The sequence below is a fragment of the Gopherus flavomarginatus genome, chromosome 4 (assembly GCF_025201925.1).
Source record: "Gopherus flavomarginatus isolate rGopFla2 chromosome 4, rGopFla2.mat.asm, whole genome shotgun sequence".
Classification (NCBI taxonomy): domain Eukaryota; kingdom Metazoa; phylum Chordata; order Testudines; family Testudinidae; genus Gopherus; species Gopherus flavomarginatus.
Window position 1 is genome coordinate 130,802,470 of NC_066620.1, and position 25,000 is coordinate 130,827,469.

Here is a 25,000-nt window from a genome sequence, read left to right on the forward strand (position 1 = left end):
ACAGAGAGGAATCTCTCCCTGGAAGGCAAGGGAGGAGGACTGGCTGCCTGAAGAAGTGTTATAGCTAGAGTAGTGCTGACCAGGTGCAGCAGAGTGTGAGGGTAAGCTACTGGCTGACCACTGCCAGGTGGGGCCTTGCTACAAGGGCTGAGAAGGTGCTAGGGCTATGGAGGAGGTCCCCTGCTGGCTATAGGGTCACTAGGTCAGGACCCAGAGTATTGGGTGGGCCTTGGTCCCCTGTCCTTGGCACCCCACTTGCCAATGAGGAGAGTGGCTGGTATCCAGACTGCAGTTTACCCCTGGGGCAAGGGGCTGGACCTTGGACTGCAGTTGGCCACTACCCCCTCACCCCCCAGAAGAGGGGGGAGAAAGCAGAGTGGGGCACAGCTGGAAGGCTGTGCCCAGAAGAGGACGCTGTGGTCTGGGGAGTAATGTGGTCCATAGAGTGGAGACACAGCAGTGATGGCAGGTGTGAGTCCACCAGCTGAAGGTGGACTGAAAGGGCTCAGAGCTAATTCCCAGGATGGCCAGCAGGAGGTGCTGCAGTGGTGAGTCATGTCCTGTTACAGTCACCTTTTATCACAAAGTCCAGTTTGCTTGGATGATAAGATAGATTGGAGCATCTGTGACTCCATGGTGAAACTGCTACAGTGATCCAGGAGTTCACATCTGTGACTGGCTTGGTGAAATATTATAGAACACACCATGAGTTTGGGGTGTCTGCCCTGTTCTGACAGTCTGCCTTGAGGTAGGCACTCTCAGTCATGAGCCATTCCAGACAGCATGACATACCCCTCAACTGAACCTTACTCACTAAGCTGGGAGTAGGGATACCAAATCCCAGTGTGGGGGACTGATGTTGCTTCATAGAAGATGAGGTTGGAAGGGACCTCAGGAGGTCATCTAGTCTAACCCCCTGCTCAAAGCAGGGCCAACCGCAACTAAATCATCCCAGCCAGGGCTTTGTCAAGCCGGGCCTTAAACCTCTAAGGATGGAGATTCCACCACCTCCCTAGGTAATCCATTCCAGTGCTTCACCACCCTCCTAAGGAAACAATGTTTCCTAATATCCAATCTAGACCTCCCCCACTGCAACTTGAGACTATTACTCCTTGTTTTGTCATCTGCCACCACTGAGAACAGCTGAGCTCCATCCTCTTTGGAACCCCCTCCTTCAGGTAGTTGAAGGCTGCTATCAAATCCTGCCTCACTCTTCTCTTCTGCAGACTAAATAAGCCCAGGGCACACTACTGACTCATATCCAGCTTCTCGTCTACTGTAATCCCCAGGTTCTTTTCCGCAGAACTGCTGCTTAGCCAGTTGGTCCCCAGCCTGTAGCAGTGCATGGGATTCTTCCATCCTAAGTGCAGGACTCTGCACTTGTCCTTGTTGAACCTCATCAGATTTCTTTTGGCCCAATCCTCCAGTTTGTCTAGGTCATTCTGGACCCTATCCCTACCCTCCAGCATATCTACCTCTCTATCCATCTTAGTGTCATCTGAAAACTTGCTGAGGTGAAATCCATCCCATCTTCCAGATCATTAGTGAAGATGTTGAACAAAACTGGCCCCAGGACTGACCCCTGGGGCATGCCATTTAATACCAGCTGCCAACTAGACATCAAGCCGTTGATCACTACCTGTTGAGCCTGATGATCTAGCCAGCTTTCTATCCACCTTATAGTCCATTTATCAAATTCATAATTCTTTAACTTGCTGGCAAGAATACTGTGGGAGACTGTATCAAAAGCTTTGCTAAAGTCAAGATATATCACATCCACCACTTTCCCCATATCCACAGAGCCAGTTATCTCATCATAGAAGGCAATCAGGTTGGTCAGGCATGACTTGCCCTTGGTAAATCCATGTTGACTGTTCCTGATCACCTTCCTCTCCTCCAAGTGCTTCAGAATGGATTCCTTGAGGACCTGCTTCATTTTTCTGGGGACTGAGGTGAGGCTGACCGGTTTGTAATTCCCCGGATTCTCCTTCTTCCCTTTTTTAAAGATGGGCACTATATTTGTCTTCTTCCAATCGTCTGAGAACCTCCTCCAATCCAAGAGTTTTCAAAGATAATGCTTCTTAGATATAGCCCACACCACTAGGGAGTCCTAGAGACCATTTGACCCTTCCCGTCTCCACTGTTTAAAGACAGCTAAATAGACTCAGCTGATTACTAGAACTGAAATCACTGATATGCAGGTCTAGGTGCTAAGCCTTTGACCAGGTGTGGGACAGCATTTCAGTGAGATTGCACAGCCTGTGCAGACACAAGTTCCCCGCTACCTGCTGAGATCATGGAGAGCTGGGAGAAGTGGTGGGACCTCATGTGGCATCTCAGAGGGTGCAGTAGAGGCAGGTGGCAGCAGAAACAATAGGACAATGCAACACTCAATGGCAGAACTGCCATGATGGTGGCAGCAGGCAGTGACGCAGAGTGGATGGAGGCACCTGTTAGCAGTTGCAGTGGAGGAGTGGCATGTTAAAGGAACATTTGTCTGTCAGACTTCCTTGCACAAGGTGAGAAACTGTGGCAAAGGACACTGCCTAACATAATCTGAGGTTGGTGTTTTGCTCCTGGTCATATGCTTTTGAATCATGGCTGTGATATTTTCCCAAAATTAATGCTGGATTCCTCTTCCCTTTTAACAAAAGTTTTCTTTGCTATACACAGCCTCAGCACTTGCAAGTGGGGAAGTATTGCCTCCTAGAGGCAACCAGGGATGGTGTTAAATTTTCCCAGGTTACTGTGGGCGGGGGCTCAGGCTGGTTCTTTTTTGTATTAAGAGGAACCTAGATATTGAACCCAACCCTTGTTGCTGCTGGCTCCACCTAGCAGAAGGGTTACAGAAGCAAGCAGGAAAGAAAAAAAATTCTTAAAAGAAAGAAAAGCCTTTGAGGCTTTCTTTATACAAAAGAGAACAAGCCCAATTTTTAAAATCTCCTTTGCAGATCCCCTTAAAGGCGTTTTAGAAAGTCTTTATCTTGTATTAGGCACAGTCCTGCCATCTATTGGTATTTAAATTCCAAGGCTACTCCTGGAAACTACCGTTTGGCATAAGGAAAAGGCAGAGGGAATCTGACGAGCTGTTTGTCCTTTAATCAAGTGTTTGTTTTAAAATAACTATGGAGTTTGAATAAGTATCAGCTAACTTGACACTTACCTCAAACTTTGTTAAATTAACATACGGTTCATGCAAAGGCACTTAACCTGGGATAGTTCCACTGAATGTTGAGCATTTAAGAGCATTAGGAAAAGATCCCCTGACATGCATTTTATTGTGCATAAACCTTCTCTTGGCATGAGCAGCCCACTATTGCAGCTTACTGTGGTACTTCATAATTTTCACAATACCACCCCCAGCTAAGTGGTGTAATTCAGAAAAGTCTTTGAGAGCTACTTCCCTCCTCCCTTTTCCAGGAGGTGCAGAACACTGGAGGTTAGATAACACAGTGGATCAATGCACTACTCCAGGGGTTAGCAACCTTTCAGAAGTGGTGTGCCAAGTCTTCATTAATTCACTCTAATTTAAGGTTTTGCATGCCAGTAATATATTTGAACGTTTTTAGAAGGTCTTTTTCTATAACTAAACTATTGTTGTATCTAAAGTAAATAAGGTTTTTAAAATGTTTAAGAAGCTTAATTTAAAATTAAATTAAAATGCAGAGCCCCCCAGACCGGTGGCCAGGACCTGGCCAGTGTTAGTGCCACTGAAACTCAGCTCGCATGCTGCCATTGGCACATGTGCCATAGGTTGCCTACCCCTGCACTACTCCCTCATCCTTAAAAACTTGAGTTTGAATCTTGATCTGGGCCAAATTTTTCCTTCAGACAATTTCCCCTGCTGGCAAGAAGAGTCCATGCTCACATATCTGAGGCAGGAATTTGGCTATGTATTATTCTGAACTTCATAAGGTGACACTATGATCCCCATCAACCCCCTTCCCACTGCACAGCCCCTTCCTCTCGGCCAGACAGGAGGAAGGACCATGATCCAGGACATGACTAGGCTCTTTTGGGAAGCATCAGGGCATGGCTAGCCAAGAACTGTTGGGAAACTAGTTGCAGAGAGAAACCCCCAGGAACTGTGGATAAAGCCAGGTGCAGAACAGGGTGTGACTGCTGGATGTTACAGCTGGGTGCAGGTCTGTGTGGAACTTATGAGAGAGCAGCAGTGGCTGGGCACAGAGCCAGAGCAGATGGGCTCCAGTGAGTGAGATGCCACTAAACTTTGTATTGTAGACCAGGTTTATGTTGATGTAAGTAGATTTGCATCAACCTAGTTGTGCATGTGTCTACACCAACATTTTGTCTCCTACCAATGTAAGCACTCAGCAACATCATAACACTGCCTACCTGAGCAACAGTCAACCTACTTAGGGTGAGGCAGCGTGAGTGTAGACACTTTATTACATCTGTCAACCCTAACAGTGCTCCAGCACCTTTCCCTACTGTTCCCCTCTCCCTGCATCAGTGGCCTCTTCGGTCACAATTTTGATCTCTGCTGCCCAAGGGTCACTGAGACAAGTAGCCTCCCCTCACCCACATCAAGTCCCTGTGTATTTTTAAATGTCTTTTCTTGATGTGCTCATCAAGGTGGGCACCTAGTAGCCCACCTTTGTTTGTTCCAACTAACCAGACCAGCTGTGTATACACGGAGCTACTAGACACACTCCTGCCTGGAGCCAGCAAGAAATCATGGATCTACTCAGCCTGGGGGGAGAAGAAGCCACTCCCCAAAACAATTGAGTAAAAGAAAACAATATAGACACTTGTCAGAAAGACTGGATGCTAAGTGTATGGGAGAGCAGCTTTAGCCTCAGAAATACGTAGAACTGTCAGATTCTAACCTGGGATGCTGGAACAATTTGTACGGTGCGGGTGCTGAGAGCCATTGAACCAAACTGTAAACCCTGGATATAATGGAAACCACTTCAAACCAGGGGTGCAGTAGCACCCCCAGTTCCAGCACCTATGTTCTAACCTCAAACTATTCTGAATGCACTTATTCAGTCTGCTCTGAACAGAAGGAAACAAATATTTGAGTTCTCTTCAAGGTGATTTACAATTAAAGAGAACTGAAAAATAGCCCCTCAAATACTCTAATAAACCTGGAGTGTTAAAAATGACAATAATAAATTCACAATGGGGCGCTTGTTCACTTTCCTATTACAACTCTCATTACTGTGAGAAAACATAGAAAAATGTCTTCTGTGAAAAACCCCAGGGAGCTAAAGGAAGCTGCTGCCGATAAAGCCATGTGTGTTCTGTGCTGTCTCAGAAATGCCAGAATCACATATCTAGTTTACACTTGAAAGACTTTTCCATCCCAAAACAGTTTCCTCCTCAACAATAGTCTTGAATAATCTTGTTTCGAAATGTCCCAGAGAACCTTATTCCTGAGCTTGACTCTTGCTGGATTCTCACTAAGATAATCAAGAGGCAGGAAAATCTCATTCTTCCCCCATGTTCTCAAATGTGCAAGCTCTGACTTCACATGTGTGTAATCCAAGGCAAGACTGCACTAAAAGGGAGGCCTCTGCCTAAGGAGCAGCTTGTGCAATAAAGGTACCGAGCATGTACCATATAGTGACAGCTGCAGAACTTTGCCACCAGCAGTGTGCACCGAATGCAATGATTAACAAAGAGCACCATAAAGTATTTTGGCTAGTCACCCTTGTGGGATTTTGTTGTGCCAAGAACACACCTGCCATTGTCTCTTGCACCCCTGGCTGAACAGGATTTGGACCAGATGGGCACGATTTGCATTGAATTATAAAGTTTGTCATTGTATTGCATAGAGAGGTTATTAAAGACAACTGTGTTCAGATTTTTAGAGACCTGGCCTGGGCCAAATCCTGTCCCCAGATACACACTGACTTCCATGAAAGCTGTGAAAATACATCTGAGAGCCAACTGATTCATAGGCTTTAACCTAACCTTATTCCCTGAGGTGAATTTCACTGGTATAGAATGTACACGTTAGCATGTCTCTCTACAGTGGTAATATGAGGGGAGATTTGGTTAGCCTGAGGACTGATGAATTTCTTAGCCTTTTTCCTAAAGCTCAGGGCCTGCATTTTAGGTGTCCAATGGAGACTCCTTTCCAAGGGTGTGATTTAAAGCAAGTGTTTCACACCCACCGTCTGAAAATCAAGTTGAGTGCCCAAAATCACTAGTCGCTTGAAAATGTAGGCCCATGTGCAATGGTGCCAGAACCAGAGGGGCCAGGGGGCCATGCCCTGGCCCCCCATTTTTTAATATGGGCATAGTTTAGGGGGCAAGGGGTGGCATTGCCTCCCCCCAATCTACAAGCCTCAGGCAGGTATTATGCTCCCCCACCAGAAAGCACAGCCGTTGCCTGTGTAGTTGGTGAGAGTTCGGTATAAGCTCAACAATTTCTCTCACCAACAGAAATTGATCCAATAAATGACAGTACCTTCTGCACCTTGTCTCTTACTGTTTATACTCAGTTATCTAGCCCTTTTTAGAAAGAAAACCCCCAAATCTACTCTATTTGAGGTGGTGACTCCTGTGGCAGTGAAGTCCACAGGACTATCTTGTGTGAAGTAGTCTCTTTTATTCAGAACTCAGCAGCACTAATTTTATTGAGGGACTCCTTGTTCCCCCAGGGGAAAGCAGTCAGCTGTAGCATAAAATGTAATGCAACACACACTATAACACTTTAGAACTGCCGTGTTTTCTCTTCAAAGAGTTTCTTTTCTCACAGGGCCAGCTCTTTTTCTAGAACACCTCAGTAATTTTGAGTAAGGCCTTGGCTACACTGGCGCTTTACAGTGCTGCAACTTTCTCACTCAAGGGTGTGGAAAAAAACACCCCCCTGAGCACTGCAAGATACAGCACTGTAAAGCACCAGTATAAACAGTGCCGCAGCGCTGGGAGCGCGGCTCCCAGCGCTGCAAGCTAAACCCCATCAGGATGTGGAGTACGTGCAGCGCTGGGAGAGCTCTCTCCCAGCGCTGGCGCTGCGACCACACTCGCACTTCAAAGCGCTGCCACAGCAGCGCTTTGAAGTTTCAAGTGTAGCCATACTCTTAGTCAGCGAGCTGAGTGCTTGGAGAAGGCTTGCCACAGATGACTCAGACAAACTTCATTTAAGGTGTTAAAGCCACAAAGCATTTATCAGAAAAAAACTAGTAAACCAGCAAAGGGCTGCTACAGGGTCTCCACAGGTGCCACCACAGATCATAACCTCTGCACCTCCAAATAAGCTGGAACCTTGGTTCTGCCTAAGCACTTCCCAGGAGCTCTATGCAGAAGTGAACCACAAAGCACACTACAGGCTGCTGCTTCCATAGGGCTTATAAAGCAAACTTGTTGTCTTATTGCCTCAGTTCCAGGGAGCTGCTGATTGCCACCTTACAGTGTCTCTAAATTGGCTCCAGCTGGGCTGGGTTGGGTCTAATAGCAGCACTTGTCAAGGAGCAGTTGAGTGCTTCAGAATCACAGCAGGGAGATGAAGTTACTACATTTTCCAGGTTCTCAAATAGGGAAGAAGAGAAAAAGGTCTGGCTTTTGTGTGTGGAGTGGACTGTTTACATTAAAATGGAGCCCACCCAGTTTCTTGGGGTGGGGAGGGCAGAATGGAACTCTTTTCCTTTCATGAGTTCTTCTCTCAGGGACCTCTAAGCACAAACAAATAACTAGCCCTGGCAAACAGCTGTGTTTGTTGCCATGCACTGTTGCCTGGTAGCCCTCCCATTAGCACCTTTTAGGAAGATAGAAGAGAAATACCCACTACTACTGATTTAGCAAGGTAAGCCACTCTGTCAGGTAGGCTTTCAAATAACTTCTAAAAAGGACTTGTGAAAACTATCAGGTCTGGCTCTGTAAGGATCCACCACTAAGCATTACAATGCTTAAATTTTAGGCACCTAGGACAACACCATGATCCACAAAGCCTGACTTAGGTGCCTAGGCTCCTATATGATAAATGGGAAGAGAGGAGTCTTAGAATGGAGTCCACAAAGCCAGCATTGTAAGCAGAGGGTCACTTAAGACAGCCGGTGGGAGATGCTGAGGAAAGGGGGTATCCAAGGTCTCTGTCTCAGTGAGAGGCACAGGGCTTAAATCCTGGCTGCAGGGAGGATCTCTGCTTACGATCTATAAACCCCCAGAAAGATAGGCATATCCTTTGCCTAACTTGTGGGGCCTGGTCCTGTAAGCATGTTCAGTGCCTAACTCCACACTAAACAGCTGTGGGAAGGAAGGAGGAGACCCTCCCTTATAATCTTTAGGCCAGTGATTAGGGTACTCACCTGGGCTATGGGAGATCCCCAGTTCAAGTCCCCTTTCTACCTGCAAAACCAAAGGGATTTGGACAGGGAACTGTGACCTCTCAAGTGAGTGCTCTAACCAGTGGGCTATAGAGTCATTCTTGCCTAATTATTCAATTATTTAATTAAAGTGGAACAACTTCAACAGGAGAGCTTGAGGGAGCCCAACATCAGACTATCCTGTAGTCCCGTGGCCCAGATGCCTACAGTGAGGCAGAAGTATGTATGCCCAAGGCAGAAACTTAGGCACCTAGGACACTTTTAGTGCAAAAAAGTATGCACTGCGTGAGTTTAGGCTTACAGGGTGAAGTGGCAGCTGAGCAGGAGTTTTGTGGTTTGCAGTGGAGCTTAAACAGGATTTAGGCACCTTGCATAAGGACCTACATAAGGAGTGGGATAGAAAATAAAACTGAAAATAGGCCATTATACAAATTGATAGTGCATCCTTGCCCTGAACAATCTGTTCCATTTTGGTCCCCACATTGGAAAATGATACCACAGAAATAGACATGGTTCAGAGATGGAGGATGAAAATTATTAGAGGCACAGAAAGAATACTGTGGAAGAAGAGATTGAAATGCTGAGCCTGTTTAGTTTAGAGCTTGAAGATGCGTAAGAAGGACCTGATTATAAAGATATTTAAAAATAACTATTGGTATGGAGGGGGAGGTAAACTGGGCATTTCTATTCACTCTTCTCCTAATACAAGAATAATAGGACATAGATTTAAAGCTGTTAGACAGAAACTCTTTCTACACAATGAACAATTAACATGTAGAATTTATTGCCCAGAATATCACTAATGCCAAGAGCTGAGCAGGATTAGAAGAATCATGAACACTTATGGAATCATCTACAATTAGATCAGATAAACTACAAGGAATACAAATCATCATGATTCAGAACATAACTCTAAAGATATGAAAGATGGTCCAGTGGTTAGGGCACTTGGAAGACCTGTTTAAAATCCCTATTCCACCACAGACTTCTTATGTGACCTTGGTCATGTCGCTTAGTCTTTCTGTGTCTTAGTTCCCCATCTGTAAAATGGGGATAATAGCAATTCCCTTCCTCCAAGGTGTGTTGTGAGGCATAAACACATTAAAGATTCTGAGATGCTCAGATCCTGTGGTAATTGGGAAACCATATGAATACCTTGGAGAGATGGAAACCAAGCTAACCAAAAGGGGTAAGGAACAACCATCCCCTGTAGTGGGTTACTCCATAATAAGGTTTCTTGTTCCTTCTACTGACATTTGGACTTAAATAGATAACAGGTCTCATCCAGTTTGGCAATGTCTGTGTTTGCAGAGCACATTGAGAAATTCACATTAAAGGCAGCATAAAAATGCAAAGTATGTTGTTTTAGGGTGGCAATAGCCATTGGATTCTGTTAGGGATTTGGGTGGAGGAGCTATGAGAATGCTGCATGACCTCATGCAGCAATCTCCCATGTGGCTAAGGAATTTCATAGTAAATCACCTGTAAAGAACCTGTCCCATAGTAACAAACAGAGTGAAGAACTGACATAGCTTCCATTAATTTGAATCAATATTGCCAATCCAAAGTGTTCAAAAATCATGAGTCAGGCCTCAAAATATCATGAGATTTTTAAAATCTCATGATTTAAGACAATCAGAAATTTTAGTTCTTTTTCTTCTGGTTTCTGAGACTTTCGGATGCACTGGGCTCGTGTTTTCAGGCTTTTCTCTGCAGCCATGAGGACTAGAAACTTACTTTGTTTCTAATGTGAAAAAGATATTTATATAATCACTTGATTCCAGAATTTGAGGCTTTAAGAAAAATACCAAATATCACAAGATTCAGGATAATATTTTGAGACTTGACAACGCTGTTGAACTGTCATATAAAGTCTGACTGTTCTGGAAGGAGGACAGTTTTGTAAGCACCAAAGGTAGCTCTATTTGCTCTTTAACAAAATATATCCCCCTAGAATTTTTCTTAATCTCTCTGTATTAGCTGGCTGCATGCAGACTGAGCATTAGCTGGCTGAGACAGATTAAGAAATACATAGCTTGATATATGGCAATGTGACATTATGTGGCACCTAATTAGAAAAGTTTGACTCCCATTTTCAATACCATCTAATAATCTGGAGAGGAAACATTCAGGATAATACTTTGGAAGAAATGGAGAGTGGAGCAAATACTAAATTGCTGCCTGCATTTGCAAAGCACTTTAGCTCATTAATAAATTGTACAACAGGACAAACAAATGGAAACAAAATGTGCACAGAAAAAATGGAGCAGCTATAATAGAGAAAATGAGAAGAGAGAGGACTTCTACTCAAAAAATGCAATATAGAAAGTTTTGTGAAATGTTTCAAATTGAAATAGCATGTGATGTTCTATTAATCTGGTTTAAGTAGTAATAAAAATACATAGCCCAGTTGGTTGGGATTTGCCTCAGTGAGAAATGCCAGGCAGTGAAGAATTAATGCTGACTGTGAATGGGAGCGATGCAGGCTAAAAAAGAAGACTCTTCAGTAATCCTCAGAAATGAGAGGTCAGTCAGGTACCTTAAATGAAAATATTACAGTATTTATGAACAGCCATTTTGAGCAAGCTAACAGATTCATTCTTGTCTTTGAATGTTATGGTGGTCTTGCTTTTATCATTTTTAGGCTTTTCACACAGGTGCAGCCCCTGTTACCAAGACAAAGCACATCCATCATAATGCCATTGTATTATCTAAGGCCTTAATTCTGCTAGCTGCTCTGTGTTTGTCAACATTTATATCAATGTGTAGCCCATTAAAGCAAATAGTGGTTAATGGCACTAGTATAAGGATCCACCCATGTGGAGCAGCTGGCAGGATTTATTGGCTAAGATCAAATATACACTTCAGGAATTGATCCTGAAATGCCAGATTCCACTTCCACTCACCAGTGGGTATACAGGTGAAGTCCATTAGTAAATCCACTCATTAATCCAGTAGAAATAATTATGGTTTTGCTTGTATTCCTATTGGAATTAAAGAAGTAAAAAGCTGCAAGGTATTTTTTTTTCACAGTAGTACACACTGTTTCCCCAAGGCTAAACCTCTTCTCTCTCTCTCTCTGCACTGCTGTCTCTGTTTCATGTGTGTTTACAGCTTGAGTGAAATTCTGTGTCTCTCTCTCTCTCTTTCACCTCCCAGAGTGCCGTTACATATATTTTTGGCACCTATCCCTGTAGTGAATTCCTGTGCCATCCTTCAAAAATCTTTCCATTTTTTGCAAGTTAAATTCCTTCCGATTTATTTAACTGCCCTCAATCTTACTTAGTAGAACTGCTCAAATACTATTTATCAAACAAAATTAACTGAATAATTTATTAGAGCTGTGGAAAAATCCCAACTTGTGTATGGCAAGTTTTCTGTGACAAAACACAGGATTCCACAAAATGTCTTGGTGATGTGTGTTTCCCCAGCAACTACTTCTGGTGAGCCAAAAAGCAAAATTTTGCACCTCCAGCATGCCATCACGAACATATATTTTCTGACTCTCAAATAAAAAGTTATGTAAGTCCCAGGTTTTGTAGGCTCAAACCCCGTTAAACTACAAACACAACTGATCTAGAGAAGCTGAAGCTTACTTTCCCTGACTCCCCATTGCCTTGTTTGTTTAGAAGTTCTCAACTCCCAAGTGCACTAGTGAGTTGTCTTGCAGCAACCTGCCAGGATGGGGTCTGCCAAAGTATCTGCAGCTTTCTATAGCCACAGTTGGCTCCATTATTTTAACTTTAACGTTAGTAATGCCGAGAGATAATCACAGCCCTGGAGACTGCAGGGTATTGTATGCCTCCAAATCCACACCTAGCAGATCATCAGCCAAAAAAGGTTCTCAGATTTTTTGGCATTTTTCAGTATAAATTCACTTGATGGTACACTGACAGACTTGCTGGTCAGAGATTTTTATGTGAAACTGAAAAATGACAAAGCTACTTGTAAGACTCCATCACAAGAAAAAGTGAAGAATATAGTGCACATGAAAATATGCTGAAATTGATCCAGAAATGAATATTGTTGTTAGGAAGCAGCAGCTGCTCCTTACCAGCCCGAGGCTGGCATGTGGGAAACATGGATCTACTTCTCTCTCACAAAGAAGATGAAGATGGCAAGACGAAATAAACAAACAGTGCTATATAACTCAGATTGGTTCAGTGAGTGCTCATTGCTCACTGGCATTGTTATAACCTTACAGTATCAAACACCCGTGACTTGCAACTGTCACTGAAACCAGAGTCAATGGGGGCCCAGGGATGCACTGCACATGTGAAAGACGTTTCAAGTTGAGAGATCTTATTTCTTCCTGTGGGAATTCAGTTCAGATTCTCAGAAAATCCAACCATTTCAACTGTTAGTTCTCTTGTCATTGTCCATGTAAGCAGAGAACAGGGAGTTTTCATGACACATCTCTGTGATATGGTGCAACTAGATGTTTATGATGAACAGCAATATCTGGAGAGAGAGCACGCCTTACTAAGAATATACAGTCACACTTTATATTGAGTCTACCTATAAAGAGTTTATTAAATGGTTAAATATGATGTTATTGGCATGTTACAGACATAAGGAGTATGGGCTGTTGATGGTTAGAAGCACAACAAGATGCAGCATTATAAATAGTTTTAATCGATGGTCGCAGCAACCTATTGGCCCTCTGGATTCTATAAAAATCCATAACACTTGATTAGCCACTTACTAAAACATCTATTAATCGTTTATAAAGTAAAAATATAAAGTGTGACCCAGTATACATTAGCTCAGGGTTGCCACTAGTGAAACAATGCCCTGGAAAAGCAAGAACTTGATTCTGAAAAATAAGCAATTGAAGATAATTATCTAGGGACTGATCCTGCAGAAACTTGAGTACCTGAGCATCTTTACTCCATGTAAGAAGGCACATTGACTTCAGTCAGAATATTTAACTTTATGCCCATAATCACATGCTTAAGTCTCTACAGGATTAGACTCTGCATCTATTTATTGAGGCTACCGTAGTTTATTTTAATGTAGTGAGCTGAATTCTGCATTCCTTTACAACCATGCAATCCCCCTGAAATGTGAAGTCCATAGGATTGGAAGGTAGAATACAGTCCTGTCTCTCTCTAGTATTTCCTAGCACTGGTGGATGGGCATTAACATGAAAGCAGTTAAAAAGGGGAGGTGAATACATTTCAATATTAAATATAAAGAACTAATTGTGTAGAACATCTTCCCTTCACGTATAGATCAGATCTACTGGAAGCTGAGGGGATCTGCTGGGGCTCCAAACACCCATGCCTACAATTCCCTTGATTTCAGCTAGGCAATACTGTAGCTTCCAATGTGATAATAAGACATCTCTCTTTTAGTTTGGAAACTCTACACTTTTTTCTTTGTTAGTGACATTCCATATGCCGTTTTTGATCAATGGGCAGTCATTTTTCATGTGCACAGTGACAACAAGGAATGTGTCATTGAAGCAAAGAAAAGGAAAGCCTGCAGTTCAAGCTATCATAGTGGCACACATTGCATAAGTCTATGCTGCAATTAGAGGTGTGACTGCAACACATTTAGACATACCTGAGCTAGCTTTGCTCTAGCTAGCTCCAATAACAATAGCACTGAAGTCATGGCAGTATGGGATAGCCGTTTGAATTCATATCCAGCCCGTGCTTCTGCAGCTTCACTATTATTGTTATTCAAGATACCTGAGCTATCTTTGATCTAGTGATGTCCAAATGTTCTGTAGTCACACTTCTTATTGCATGCACCATGCATACATACACCGGGAGAAGAATACTCAATATAAGACCCCATAGCAACTGTAATCACAGTTGTAGTCATGTATTTTAGTAATGGTCAGTTTAAGATGAGCACTTGTGAGCCCCAGTGTTTTGAATCTTTTAAAACTAGGCTAGACAAATCAAGAGAGCATATACTGTAAAGAACCATCCAGCATTGATGGGAGAATGGACTAAATAATCTACGATATCCGTTTTGTCTCTAATGTCCATGATTCAGCAGCCCCCTACTCTACATGTCATGCATTACACGAAAACCATTTTTTTTACTGTCAGTTTAGAAAAAAACCTATTGTTGGCAATATATTCAGTCAACCCTCAGTGTTGTGTAGGGTGACCAGATGTCCCAATTTTATAGGGACAGTCCTGATATTTGGGTCTTTTTCTTATATAGGCTCCTTTTACCCCACACTCCCTGTCCCGATTTTTCACATTTGCTGTCTGGTCACCCTAGTGTTGTGTAAGATTCACGTGTGTTAGATGACGATGTTTCAGAAGCAAAGGAATGTGGTTTTTTTATTGTGAATTGAAGATCTTATTCATAGACTTTAGGACTGGAAGGGACCTCAAGAGGTCATCGAGTCCAGTCCCCTGCCCTCATGGCAGGACCAAATACTGTCTAGACAATCCGTGATAGACATTTATCTAACCTACTCTTAAATATCTCCAGAGATGGAGATTCCGCAACCTCCCTAGGCAATTTATTCCAATGTTTAAGTACCCTGACAGTTAGGAACTTTTTCCTAATGTCCAACCTAAATCTCCCTTGCTGCAGTTTAAGCCCATTGCTTCTTGTTCTATCATTAGAGGCTAAGGTGAACAAGTTTTCTCCCTCCTCCGATGACACCCTTTTAGATACCTGAAAACTGCTATCATGTCCCCTCTCAGTCTTTTCTTTTCCAAACTAAATAAACCCAATTCTTTCAGCCTTCCTTCATAGGTCATGTTCTCAAGACCTTTAATCATTCTTGTTGCTCTTCTCTGGACCCTCTCCAATTTCTCCACATCTTTCTTGAAATGCGGTGCCCAGAATTGGACACAATACTCCCAGTTGAGGCCTAACCAGCGCAGAGTAGAGCAGAAGAATGACTTCCCGTGTCTTGTTTACAACACACCTGTTAATGCATCCCAGAATCACGTTTGCTTTTTTTTTTTTTTGCAACAGTATCACACTGTTGACTCATATTTAGCTTGTGGTCCACTATGACCCCTAGATCTCTTTCTGCCATACTCCTTTCTAGACAGTCTCTTCCCATTCTGTATGTGTGAAACTGATTGTTCCTTCTTAAGTGGAGCACTTTGCATTTATCTTTATTGAACTTCATCCGGTTTACCTCAGACCGTTTCTCCAATTTGTCCAGATCATTTTGAATTTTGACCCTGTCCTCCAAAGCAGTTGCAATCTCTCCCAGTTGGGTATCGTTTGCAAACTTAATAAGCGTACTTTCTATGCCAACATCTAAGTCGTTGATGAAGATATTGAACAGAGCCGGTCCCAAAACAGACCCCTGTGGAACCCCACTTGTTATACCTTTCCAGCAGGATTGGGAGCCATTAATAACTACTCTCTGAGTACGGTTATCCAGCCAGTTATGCACCCACATTATAGTAGCCCCATCTAAATTGTATTTGCCTAGCTTACTGATAAGGATATCATGCAAGACCGTATCAAATGCCTTACTAAAGTCTAGGTATTCCACATCCACCCCTTCTCCCTTATCCACAAGACTCGTTATCCTATCAAAGAAAGCTATCAGATTGGTTTGACACGATTTGTTCTTTACAAATCCATGCTGGCTATTCCCTATCACCTTACCACCTTCCAAGTGTTTGCAGATGATTTCTTTAATTACCTGCTCCATTATCTTCCCTGGCACAGAAGTTAAACTAACTGGTCTGTAGTTTCCTGGGTTGGTTTTATTACCCTTTTTATAGATGGGCACTATATTTGCCCTTTTCCAGTCTTCTGGAATCTCTCCCGTCTCCCATGACTTTCCAAAGATAATAGCTAGAGGCTCAGATACCTCCTCTATTAACTCCTTGAGTATTCTAGGATGCATTTCATCAGGCCCTGGTGACTTGCAGGCATCTAACTTTTCTAAGTGATTTTTAACTTGCTCTTTTTTTATTTTATCTTCTAAACCTACCCCCTTCCCATAAGCATTCACTATGTTAGACATTCCTTCAGTGAAGACTGAAACAAAGAAGTCATTAAGCATCTCTGCCATTTCCAAGTTTCCTGTTACTGTTTCTCCCTCCCCACTGAGCAATGGGCCTACCCTGTCCTTGGTCTTCCTCTTGCTTCTAATGTATTGATAAAAAGTCTTCTTGTTTCCCTTTATTCCCATAGCTAGTTTGAGCTCATTTTGTGCCTTTGCCTTTCTTATCTTGCCCCTGCATTCCTGTGTTGTTTGCCTATATTCATCCTTTGTAATCTGACCTAGTTTCCATTTTTTATATGACTCCTTTTTATTTTGTAGGTCATGCAAGTTCTCGTGGTTAAGCCAAGGTGGTCTTTTGCCACATTTTCTATCTTTCCTACCCATCAGAATACCTTGCTTTTGGGCCCTTAATAGTGTCCTTTTGAAAAACTGCCAACTCTCCTCAGTTGTTTTTCCCCTTAGTCTTGATTCCCATGGGAATCTTCTTTCCGCTTTAGAAAGAAGCAGCACCTTCCCTTACAGCAGCCAAATCACAATGATCCAGTAAGATTCTGCTAATTGGGTGTATAAATATTTTATGAACAAAAAGATCAGTATATACCTGGTTAAAGCAGCAATGGTGGCTATTAAGAACATAAGAGTGGCCCTACTGGGTCAGACCAAATGTCCATCTAGCCCAGTATCCTGTCTTCCGACAGTGGCCAGTGCCAAGTGCCCCAGAGGGAATGAACAGAACAGGTAATCCAGTGATCCATCCCCTGTCGCTCATTCCCAGCTTCTGGCAAACAGAGGCTGGGGACACCATTCCTGCACATCCTGGCTAATAGCCATTGATGGACCTAGCCTCCATGAATTTATCTAGTTCTTTTTTGAATCCTGCTATGGTCTTGGCCTTCACAACATCCTCTGGCAAGGATAGGGTGACCAGACAGCAAATGTGAAAAATCGGGATGGGAGTGGGTGGTAATAGGAGCCTATATAAGAAATGGACCCAAAATAGTAGATTTTTCTTCCATACGTCTATCACCAATCTGTAGAGATGTGTGTAAATCCAGAGGGAATGCAATCTTTGTTAATGTAACTGTAGCAGCTCCAGAAGAGAGAGACACTGAATATTTATACACATCTGAAGTTGGCATACATAATTATAGGTCTTTATAGAGTTCTCTGAGAGATTTATACAAAACTAGATTATCCAGTAGCAAATAAAAATTTGGATTTTGTTTATCTAACCCCAGATTTATTAGGAACTGGGGAAACTTTTGAAAAAGGGGGAGCCTATACAGGAAGGATGGGCTTCACCTAAGCCAAAATGGAACCAGGTTGCTGGTACTTAACATTAAAAAGGTTGTAGAGCAGTTTTTAAACTAAGGGCTGGGGGAAGCTGACAGGTGCGGAGGAGCACATGGTTTGGACATCCCTTGCAGGGAGCGGGGATCTATTAATAGAGAATCTCTAAGTCCTAGTGAGGACAGGAGGATGGAAAATTATAAAATACAGGCAGGGTCTGATCAGAAACAGTCAAATAAAAAAGAGTCCCATTCAATTACATCATGTAATGGCATAATCCCATTGCGGAGAAACTAACTGAATTCTTTGCATCGGTCTTCACTGCTTCCATTTGTTACTGGATAATTTTTTTAAAAATATGATCTTTCAGTAAACTCTATAAACACTTTGTAACTGATTATCCCTACTCCAGCAATATATAAATATATACTGGATTGAACCCATTGGTGCTGCTGCAACTTCAGAATCACAGTAATTGCATTAAATTATTTGTTCCTGAAGACTGATGGTGCTGTTTGCAAAACTGCACTTTCACTGCTCATTTGGTAGCCAACAGTTCTTAGCAACGCAGCTTAGAGTCATATTTGCATTTCCCTGATTCTGGGACTGGCCAAAAACCAGTATGGCCCCCTGCCTAAATTTGGGTAGGTCTAATTTACATTAAGCTATTTATAGTCCCAAATGGGCATTCTAGTAGCTGATAAGTTTGAGAACAGTGGCACTCCTGGGACGTGTGGGTGTCACCTACAGTGGGGGTTGTAAAGGAGAGACGTAAGAGTGTAGAGCTGTTATGCCACCTTTATGTTACCCAAGGAATTCCTTGACACCAATGGTATTCCTTAGCAACCAGCTCTTCAGACCCTTTTCACTGATGAAGCTATAACAACATAACAGAGGAGCTAGTCTCAAAGCTTTAAACACCTATCCTCATTACAGCTAATGTGATGTTTCAGTTCTTTATAAATGTCCGCTTCCTTTGTTGTTGCCAATCTCATTTCAGGTCCTCAGATACCAGGGAGGGGCTCAGATACTGCAGTGATGGGTGAGGTATAAGAATCTAAATAAAATGATCTCTAGGCTTGACTATCCTCTCACCCCAGTTTTACTTTGGTGTATCTCCATTGACTTCAATCGAGTTAGTCATGACTTCTGACAATGTAAGAAGGAGGAGGAGAATGAAATCTTCTGTTTCCATGGAAATAGCAACCCAAAGCTGAGCATGATAATGTTTGCTTGTCAGTTTCAGCTGTAGTCTGCTTGCTGAGAACAGTAAGTGCTGTTTTACAAACAGCAGGGGCAGCCTTTGCCAACACGCTCTCAACGTCCATAGCATCAGGAACTTAACTATTCATGCTAGTCCCTATTAATAAAGGACCATATGACCAGCCTTCTAATCAGTATTATAAAATTTAAGATTAATGTAAAAAAATCAGTAACATTTTTGTTTTTCTTCTATGTTTCTTTTAAAGTTGAGACTCCAACATGCAATGAATTGCTGTGAACATCTGTAGTGTAATGGCTACTCCTTGGAGCCTTCTGTGGGAGGATCATTCCCTTTTGAACAACCAAAGCAACTTCTGAAACTACCTACAGTGGCCACCAACGCCTCTCTTCTACTGACTCCCCACTGGGGAAATCACAACAGGCAATGCTCTGCTCTTCCACTCTGCATAGGGGAGAGGGAAGCAGCCAACTCCCCATAACCAGTAACACTCATTTTCTGTGCAGCCACGCCCCTGCCCTGCAAATAAATTCATTTCAAAGCAATGAGATTTTGTTAGGTGAGGCTCTAATAAGAAGAGAAGGATGAAGGAATGCTAGTTTGGAATGCAGGTTTTGGGTTCCAGTGACCCAAAAGGTACATAAAACTGATGCTTTGTCATATGTCTTATTTGCAGTTGGTGGGAGTATTCTGAAGCTGATGCTTTCCTGTTAAAGTGTTCTGAGAGGGTCTGATAATTTGGTTTATTATGCAAATATACTGCCCCAATTAGCCTCCTTACTAAACAGCTTTGACGTTGCCACCTTTTATGAAAAGTTCGTCCTTTCACTGTATTTCATTCTAACAATGACTGTCAGGATATAGACTCAAAGAGGACACATTACCCAGCCTTAGGACATGAGCTGTCTAAATATGCTATTTGATAAGATCAACAGTTAGTGTAAAATCTGTTAATATCTCCAGTTTACAGAGAGTTAAGTGGTTTTGTTGCTGTATGAAAACATTCTCAAGAGATGTGAGGTCTCTGACTCCAGGCCCCTTTGTTAGCTTCAAGATATGAGAGAGAAAAAAATATGCAGCATTAGAGACTAGCAAATCTTGTCTAATAGCTTTGCAATGGTTTCTGGCAAGGTCTACCAACTTTTCCACCAAATAAAAAAATTCTTGGATGCTACAAACAAACTGCCTTTTTATTTTGTTGAGACAGCCACCTACCTGAACTCTCCTGCTCTATGGCAGATGGCTGATTAGATACACTAATGTGAACACTTCTCTCTCTCCCCCCCTCCCCTTTTCTCTGATGTTCTTTCATCTGAATCAACTTTATAGTCATCCATAATCCTTCCTGCTTTATACTCCTCAAGGAAGACTATAGAAAGGAAAAGCCGGGAGTCTGTGGCAGAGATACTTAATGGTACTTAAATTTCATGAGCTGGAAAAAAAGCCCGTTTGATTAGATTACTTATTCAAAGGCTTGTAATAGAAACACAGAGAAATAAATAGCAAATCTTAGCTATGTATAGTTATTAGGAAAATAACTTGGCAGTCTGAATTCCTTTCTATTTAGTTAATTGTTGCATTTGCAAAAAGAACAACACTCATGAAGTGGAACAAGCAAGCTGTTTTCAGGTGTTAAGGATAACTGGCAAACTCACAAGTCATGAAGCAAAGCACCATTATGTTTTGCACCAACTCTGTTTCTGCATTTATTCCTCACCGATCACTATAGTATCAGCTAGAAGTGTAATACTAATAACTCCTGCCAAACCATCTCCCCAGGCTCATGCTGCTTACTGATAAGCAGACTTTCTTTTTAATTTCTTTTTACAGTCAACAGTTCTTATCTTATCTAAAAACACATTTAGTGACAGAAAGTTTCCAAGAATGTTAGTAGCATCTCTTTGTGTCTTTCCCACCAAATAACACATCATCAAATATTGTATCTATATACATGAATGTTTATTTCTTTTTATGCAGCAGAAGGTTACAGCCATCAGTATTTGGGGTTCTGCCTTTGCTATCTGGCTTCAGTAGGTGCAGAAAACCGTACATGGCACAAGGATTAGCCAGATGTTTGAGCTTCCTGCAGGATGAGGAAGTGGGTATTCACCCACAAAAGCTCATGCTCCAAAACGTCTGTTAGTCTATAGGTGCCACAGGATTCTTTGCCACAATGAACAAACCACCCCTACATAATATGCCAGAGAGAAGGGGGGCTGTGAGAATATTACCATGTAAAGCCCATTTTGTGCTATCTTTAAATTGCTGTAGGGTGTTTAGATAAAACTTGGAGAGATACAGTGGGATAGTATTGCAATTGAAGAAAATTCAGCAGATATAGTATACACCTTCACCCCGACATAACGCTGTCCTCAGGAGCCAAAAAAATCTTACCGTGTTATAGGTGAAACCACGTTATATCAAAGTTGCTTTGATCTGCTGGAGCACGCAACCTCACCCCCCTGGAGCGCTGCTTTACCGCATTGTATCCAAATTCGTGTTATATCGGGTCACGTTATATCAGGGTAGAGGTGTGGCTTGAAAGAGACGTTTGACTGAAATATCAAATAGCAACAGCAAATCTTAATGGTTCAGTGTCAAGTTGAGTGGAGGTAATAAGCAAGGCTCAGCGAGAATGTAGAAGGAGCTACAGGTCCTCTCTCTGTGAGTACTTTAATTCCTGGAGTTCAGGATATACTAGTACAGTTTGGGGATGAAAGAAAACTGAGTGATCACAAGATGCTTTAAAGGCCAGACTTAAAATACAACGTGATGTTGATAAATTACAGAAATGAGGTGCAGTCAATAAAATGAGATTTTTTTTAAAAAGATGTGAAATGAGTCCTCTCTTAATGAATATAGAATGCAAGGATATTGCTTCAATACCACAACCTGGCATAGAACTATAGCGGGTGATAACCGGAATCAGAGTCATCAGTGTAGCACTGTCACACCCAGGGACAAGTGCTATAAGGGTTTTATGAATAGAAATATTAGTAAAATGTAAAACAAGCAGAGTTTTTTTCTATGTTAGGCTGCCCTGGTTAGACCTTAATCTCAGTTCACTTTGGGGCACCATGAATAATTCAAAAAACACAGAAAAATGGAGGAAGTTCAGAGGAGAGCAAGAAAAATGATAAAATGTTTGGAAAATAAGACCTGTGAGGCAAGATTAATAAAACTGAGAAAGTTGAATCTGGCTGTAAAAGAAGTCCCATGGGAGATGTACATACTGAATCTGTAAAAGGCTATTACAAATATTACTTGGATTATTATTCTAGCTAGTCATCAAGGATGAATGAGAAGTAGTAAAGTAAGGCTGTAAAGGAGAAAATATGGGTAAAATTATGGGACAAATTTTCAAGAGCAGCAAAAACTGCGAAGTGAAGTTGTGGAATTTCCATCACTGGATTATTCGATGCTAGATGAAACACCCATTTAGCAGGGATGATATATGGGACAGTCAGTCCAAGTACTGCCAATCTCAAGAGATCAAAAATGAGGTGTGAGACTCTGAAAAATCAAATTGTTTTTCAGTCTGTCTTGACTTTTTAACTCCCCTCGCTTCCTCTCCCCATGGGTGTGATAATTTCAGATTAAAACGTCAACCTTTAATGCTCACAAAAATACATGCATCTCCCTGGATGCTCAGATGCTGACTTACGTACCCTTTCCTCACCCCTAAGATGGGAGAACTGCTTCCGTTTCCTATCATTGTCTTGACCCAGCAGCAACAGTTATCTACCTCCAGCTGCCCCAGGATTTCTCTGCCTGGGACTCAGCAGCACCACTACCCTGCCTTCCACTGCCCCAGGACCAGAGGCAGATTAAGGTCTCTTGGGGCCCTGGGCTGAAGCAAGGGGTGACCGCACCAGAACTGCTGCCCTGCCCCCATTCTACCCCTTCTGTCTGTGGCCCCGCCCATGGCCTCACGTCATCTGCCCCTTCTCCTGCAGCCCCACCCATGTTTTGCCCATGGCCCTGCCCCATTCTGCCTCTTCCCCTGTGGCCTCACACCCCGCCCCACTTGCTCCTTTCTGCCTCCATCCACTGCGGCCCTGAGACCAGAGAAGTTCTGTACCCCCACCCCGACCCCAGGTCTCTTCCTGCAGCAGAGAGTGAGAGCTCCTCCAGCCCTGGGGCCACAGTGGGGAGAGATTTTTCTGGGGGCCCAAAATGGCCGTAGCCCCTGGGCATGGGCCCATGCAGTAATCTGCCCCTGCCCAGGGCCCTCTCTCAGTGCTAGGGCCATACACACAGGGCAGGGCTAAGTGGCAGGGCAAGTCTGTGTTCTCAGCCCCCAGGCTCTCGCACAGAGGTCTGTTCATGTGCCCAGCCCTGAAAAAAGCAGGAATGGAGAAGCTGCTCACCTTATCACAACAGTTCCTCCTGCAGGCAGCAAAATCCCATAACTGAGTTTATGAAAGTTGGCAATGCTGCCTTCTCCTGTCTGCTTTAAGGGGACTTTCCTAACCAACCCCTACCCTCAGGCTGGGGGAGCTGCCATGCTATCTCCCCATCTCCCATCTACATCACTGTCCTCAGCCTCCCTCCTACCACCAGCATCCTACTGCACCCCAATTCCTGCAAGCCCTAAATCTCCCTCCTGCTCCCCGTCACTCTCCGCAGGCAGAAAATGCTTCACCATGTAGAAATCCCACGGAAATTAATGCCATTTGTGTGTACAGTGGAATGAAGGATTGAACCCTTGGAAACTGAGCTGGTGGCAATGGAAGCCCCATGGGCTCAATGATCAGAGGCACAGAACTCAAGGGTGAAGATATGTAGATTCCTGCACATGCCACGCTTAACTGCCTATGGTTTTGTATCTTCTGGGGACCAGCACCAGTTAGGAGGTTTGTTGGGTCGGGAGGTGGCAGTATTGTGTTTTGTTTTTCTTCAAGCCTTTTGCTGTTTAGTCTCTATAACTTACTGCACCTTCTGTGTTACAAATCCATGTGTGTGTGTAACCTTGAGAGATAGAGCATACTGCAGGCATGGCAACAGATCCACCAGTATATGTACGTATTTCAAATGTGTAGCTATCTCACTGCACAAAAGAGTCTTCAGCTATCCCAAGATAATCCGAGGACTGTATATACAGTATGTTTCACATAAATGCAGGAGGTGTCCTAGAATCCCAAATGGATTCACTCTCACATCTGCACAACAATAAATCTTTTATTTTATTTTATTTGAAGATTTCAGCTACAAAATGAACCAGAGAACGCAATAACACTGCACTGAAGGACAATGGCCTGAAATTGTAGAAACTGTCACAGTATTATGTTAGGATGCAGGGAGTCCAACACATTCCACAGTAAAAAGAAATCTTACATTCAAAGGTTACATTCAAAGCAGTTGAAATGGCAGAACAAAGTAGCATGTAATTAGGTACACAGTCTGTATTAAAGATCCTGTTATTAAAAGGCTGCAAATGTGGTAATCAAAAAGATTTAAAACAGACATTTCCGATTAAATGAGGTCTCATTCTTATCACAGTTTCTTTCCCTGTTTGTTTTTGCAAACAGAGAAGCAATATCATAAGGCTAAATGTATGACAATATAACTGTCTCCACGGTAACAAACTATTGTCATAAACATTGAGTCTTACGATTTCATATTTGGATTAAGAAAAGAGAGAATCAGGCTAGCGAGGGAGGAAGGCTTTTATTTCAATGAGTGTTAAGGGAATACAGAAAATTACACGCAGTGAAAATTGCTTTCTGTTTAAATGTTCTTTTTTAAGTTTACTCAGTGTGAAAAGTCCCTTTTTAAGAGAGAGCATTTGGGTAATGATGCCTCTCCTATTTGATTGCTCAGAAGGCTAATGATGAAGCTCATCTATTTTTGGAACAGTACAGCAACGTTAATACTAGACGTTTTCCAGCAAGAAGCAGATTACATTGAATTGTGTCTTCTTCACTCACCCAGCCATCCTAGTCTCCTCCTCCAGGAATTCTCGTTAATTCACTATCCAGAAACCAATTTATAAGTGAGGTTTGCATATTTACAATCATGTATAAACTTGTTGGCCACCACTTCAATTTCTGACAGCATATATTAGCATTCCTTTTATAGGCTTTCATTGATTATGTTTAAATAACAGTAGCTACTGAACTGAAATACCTATTGACATGGACTAACAAAATATAATCAAGGCAGGTTATGCCTCAATATTTTAAAAAAATCTTTGAGGAGTTTTCTAAACCTGCTACAGATTTATTTACAGCTAATTCA

The 25,000-nt window shown here is 42.5% G+C and overlaps 2 protein-coding genes across 4 annotated transcripts in view; one reads left to right on the forward strand and one right to left on the reverse strand.

Annotated features, from left to right (window-relative positions):
• TUBE1 (tubulin epsilon 1) overlaps positions 1-19,928 on the forward strand; it is a 75,636-nt gene extending 55,708 nt beyond the window's left edge. The window contains exon 13 of the transcript XR_007773898.1: positions 19,008-19,928. The gene's annotated coding sequence lies outside the window, so the exon portion shown is untranslated. The remainder of the gene's footprint in view (positions 1-19,007) is intronic.
• CCN6 (cellular communication network factor 6) overlaps positions 1-21,551 on the reverse strand; it is a 45,719-nt gene extending 24,168 nt beyond the window's left edge. For 2 of the 3 annotated variants that reach the window (XM_050949883.1, XM_050949882.1), the window contains exon 1: positions 11,204-11,510. In XM_050949883.1, coding sequence (XP_050805840.1) covers positions 11,204-11,228 — 25 coding nt within the window. In that variant the 5' untranslated portion in view covers positions 11,229-11,510. Of the gene's footprint in view, positions 1-11,203; positions 11,511-21,154 lie in introns of those variants that run through there. The other variant, XM_050949885.1, reaches the window with a different exon arrangement.
• Positions 21,552-25,000: the final 3,449 nt, after the last annotated feature.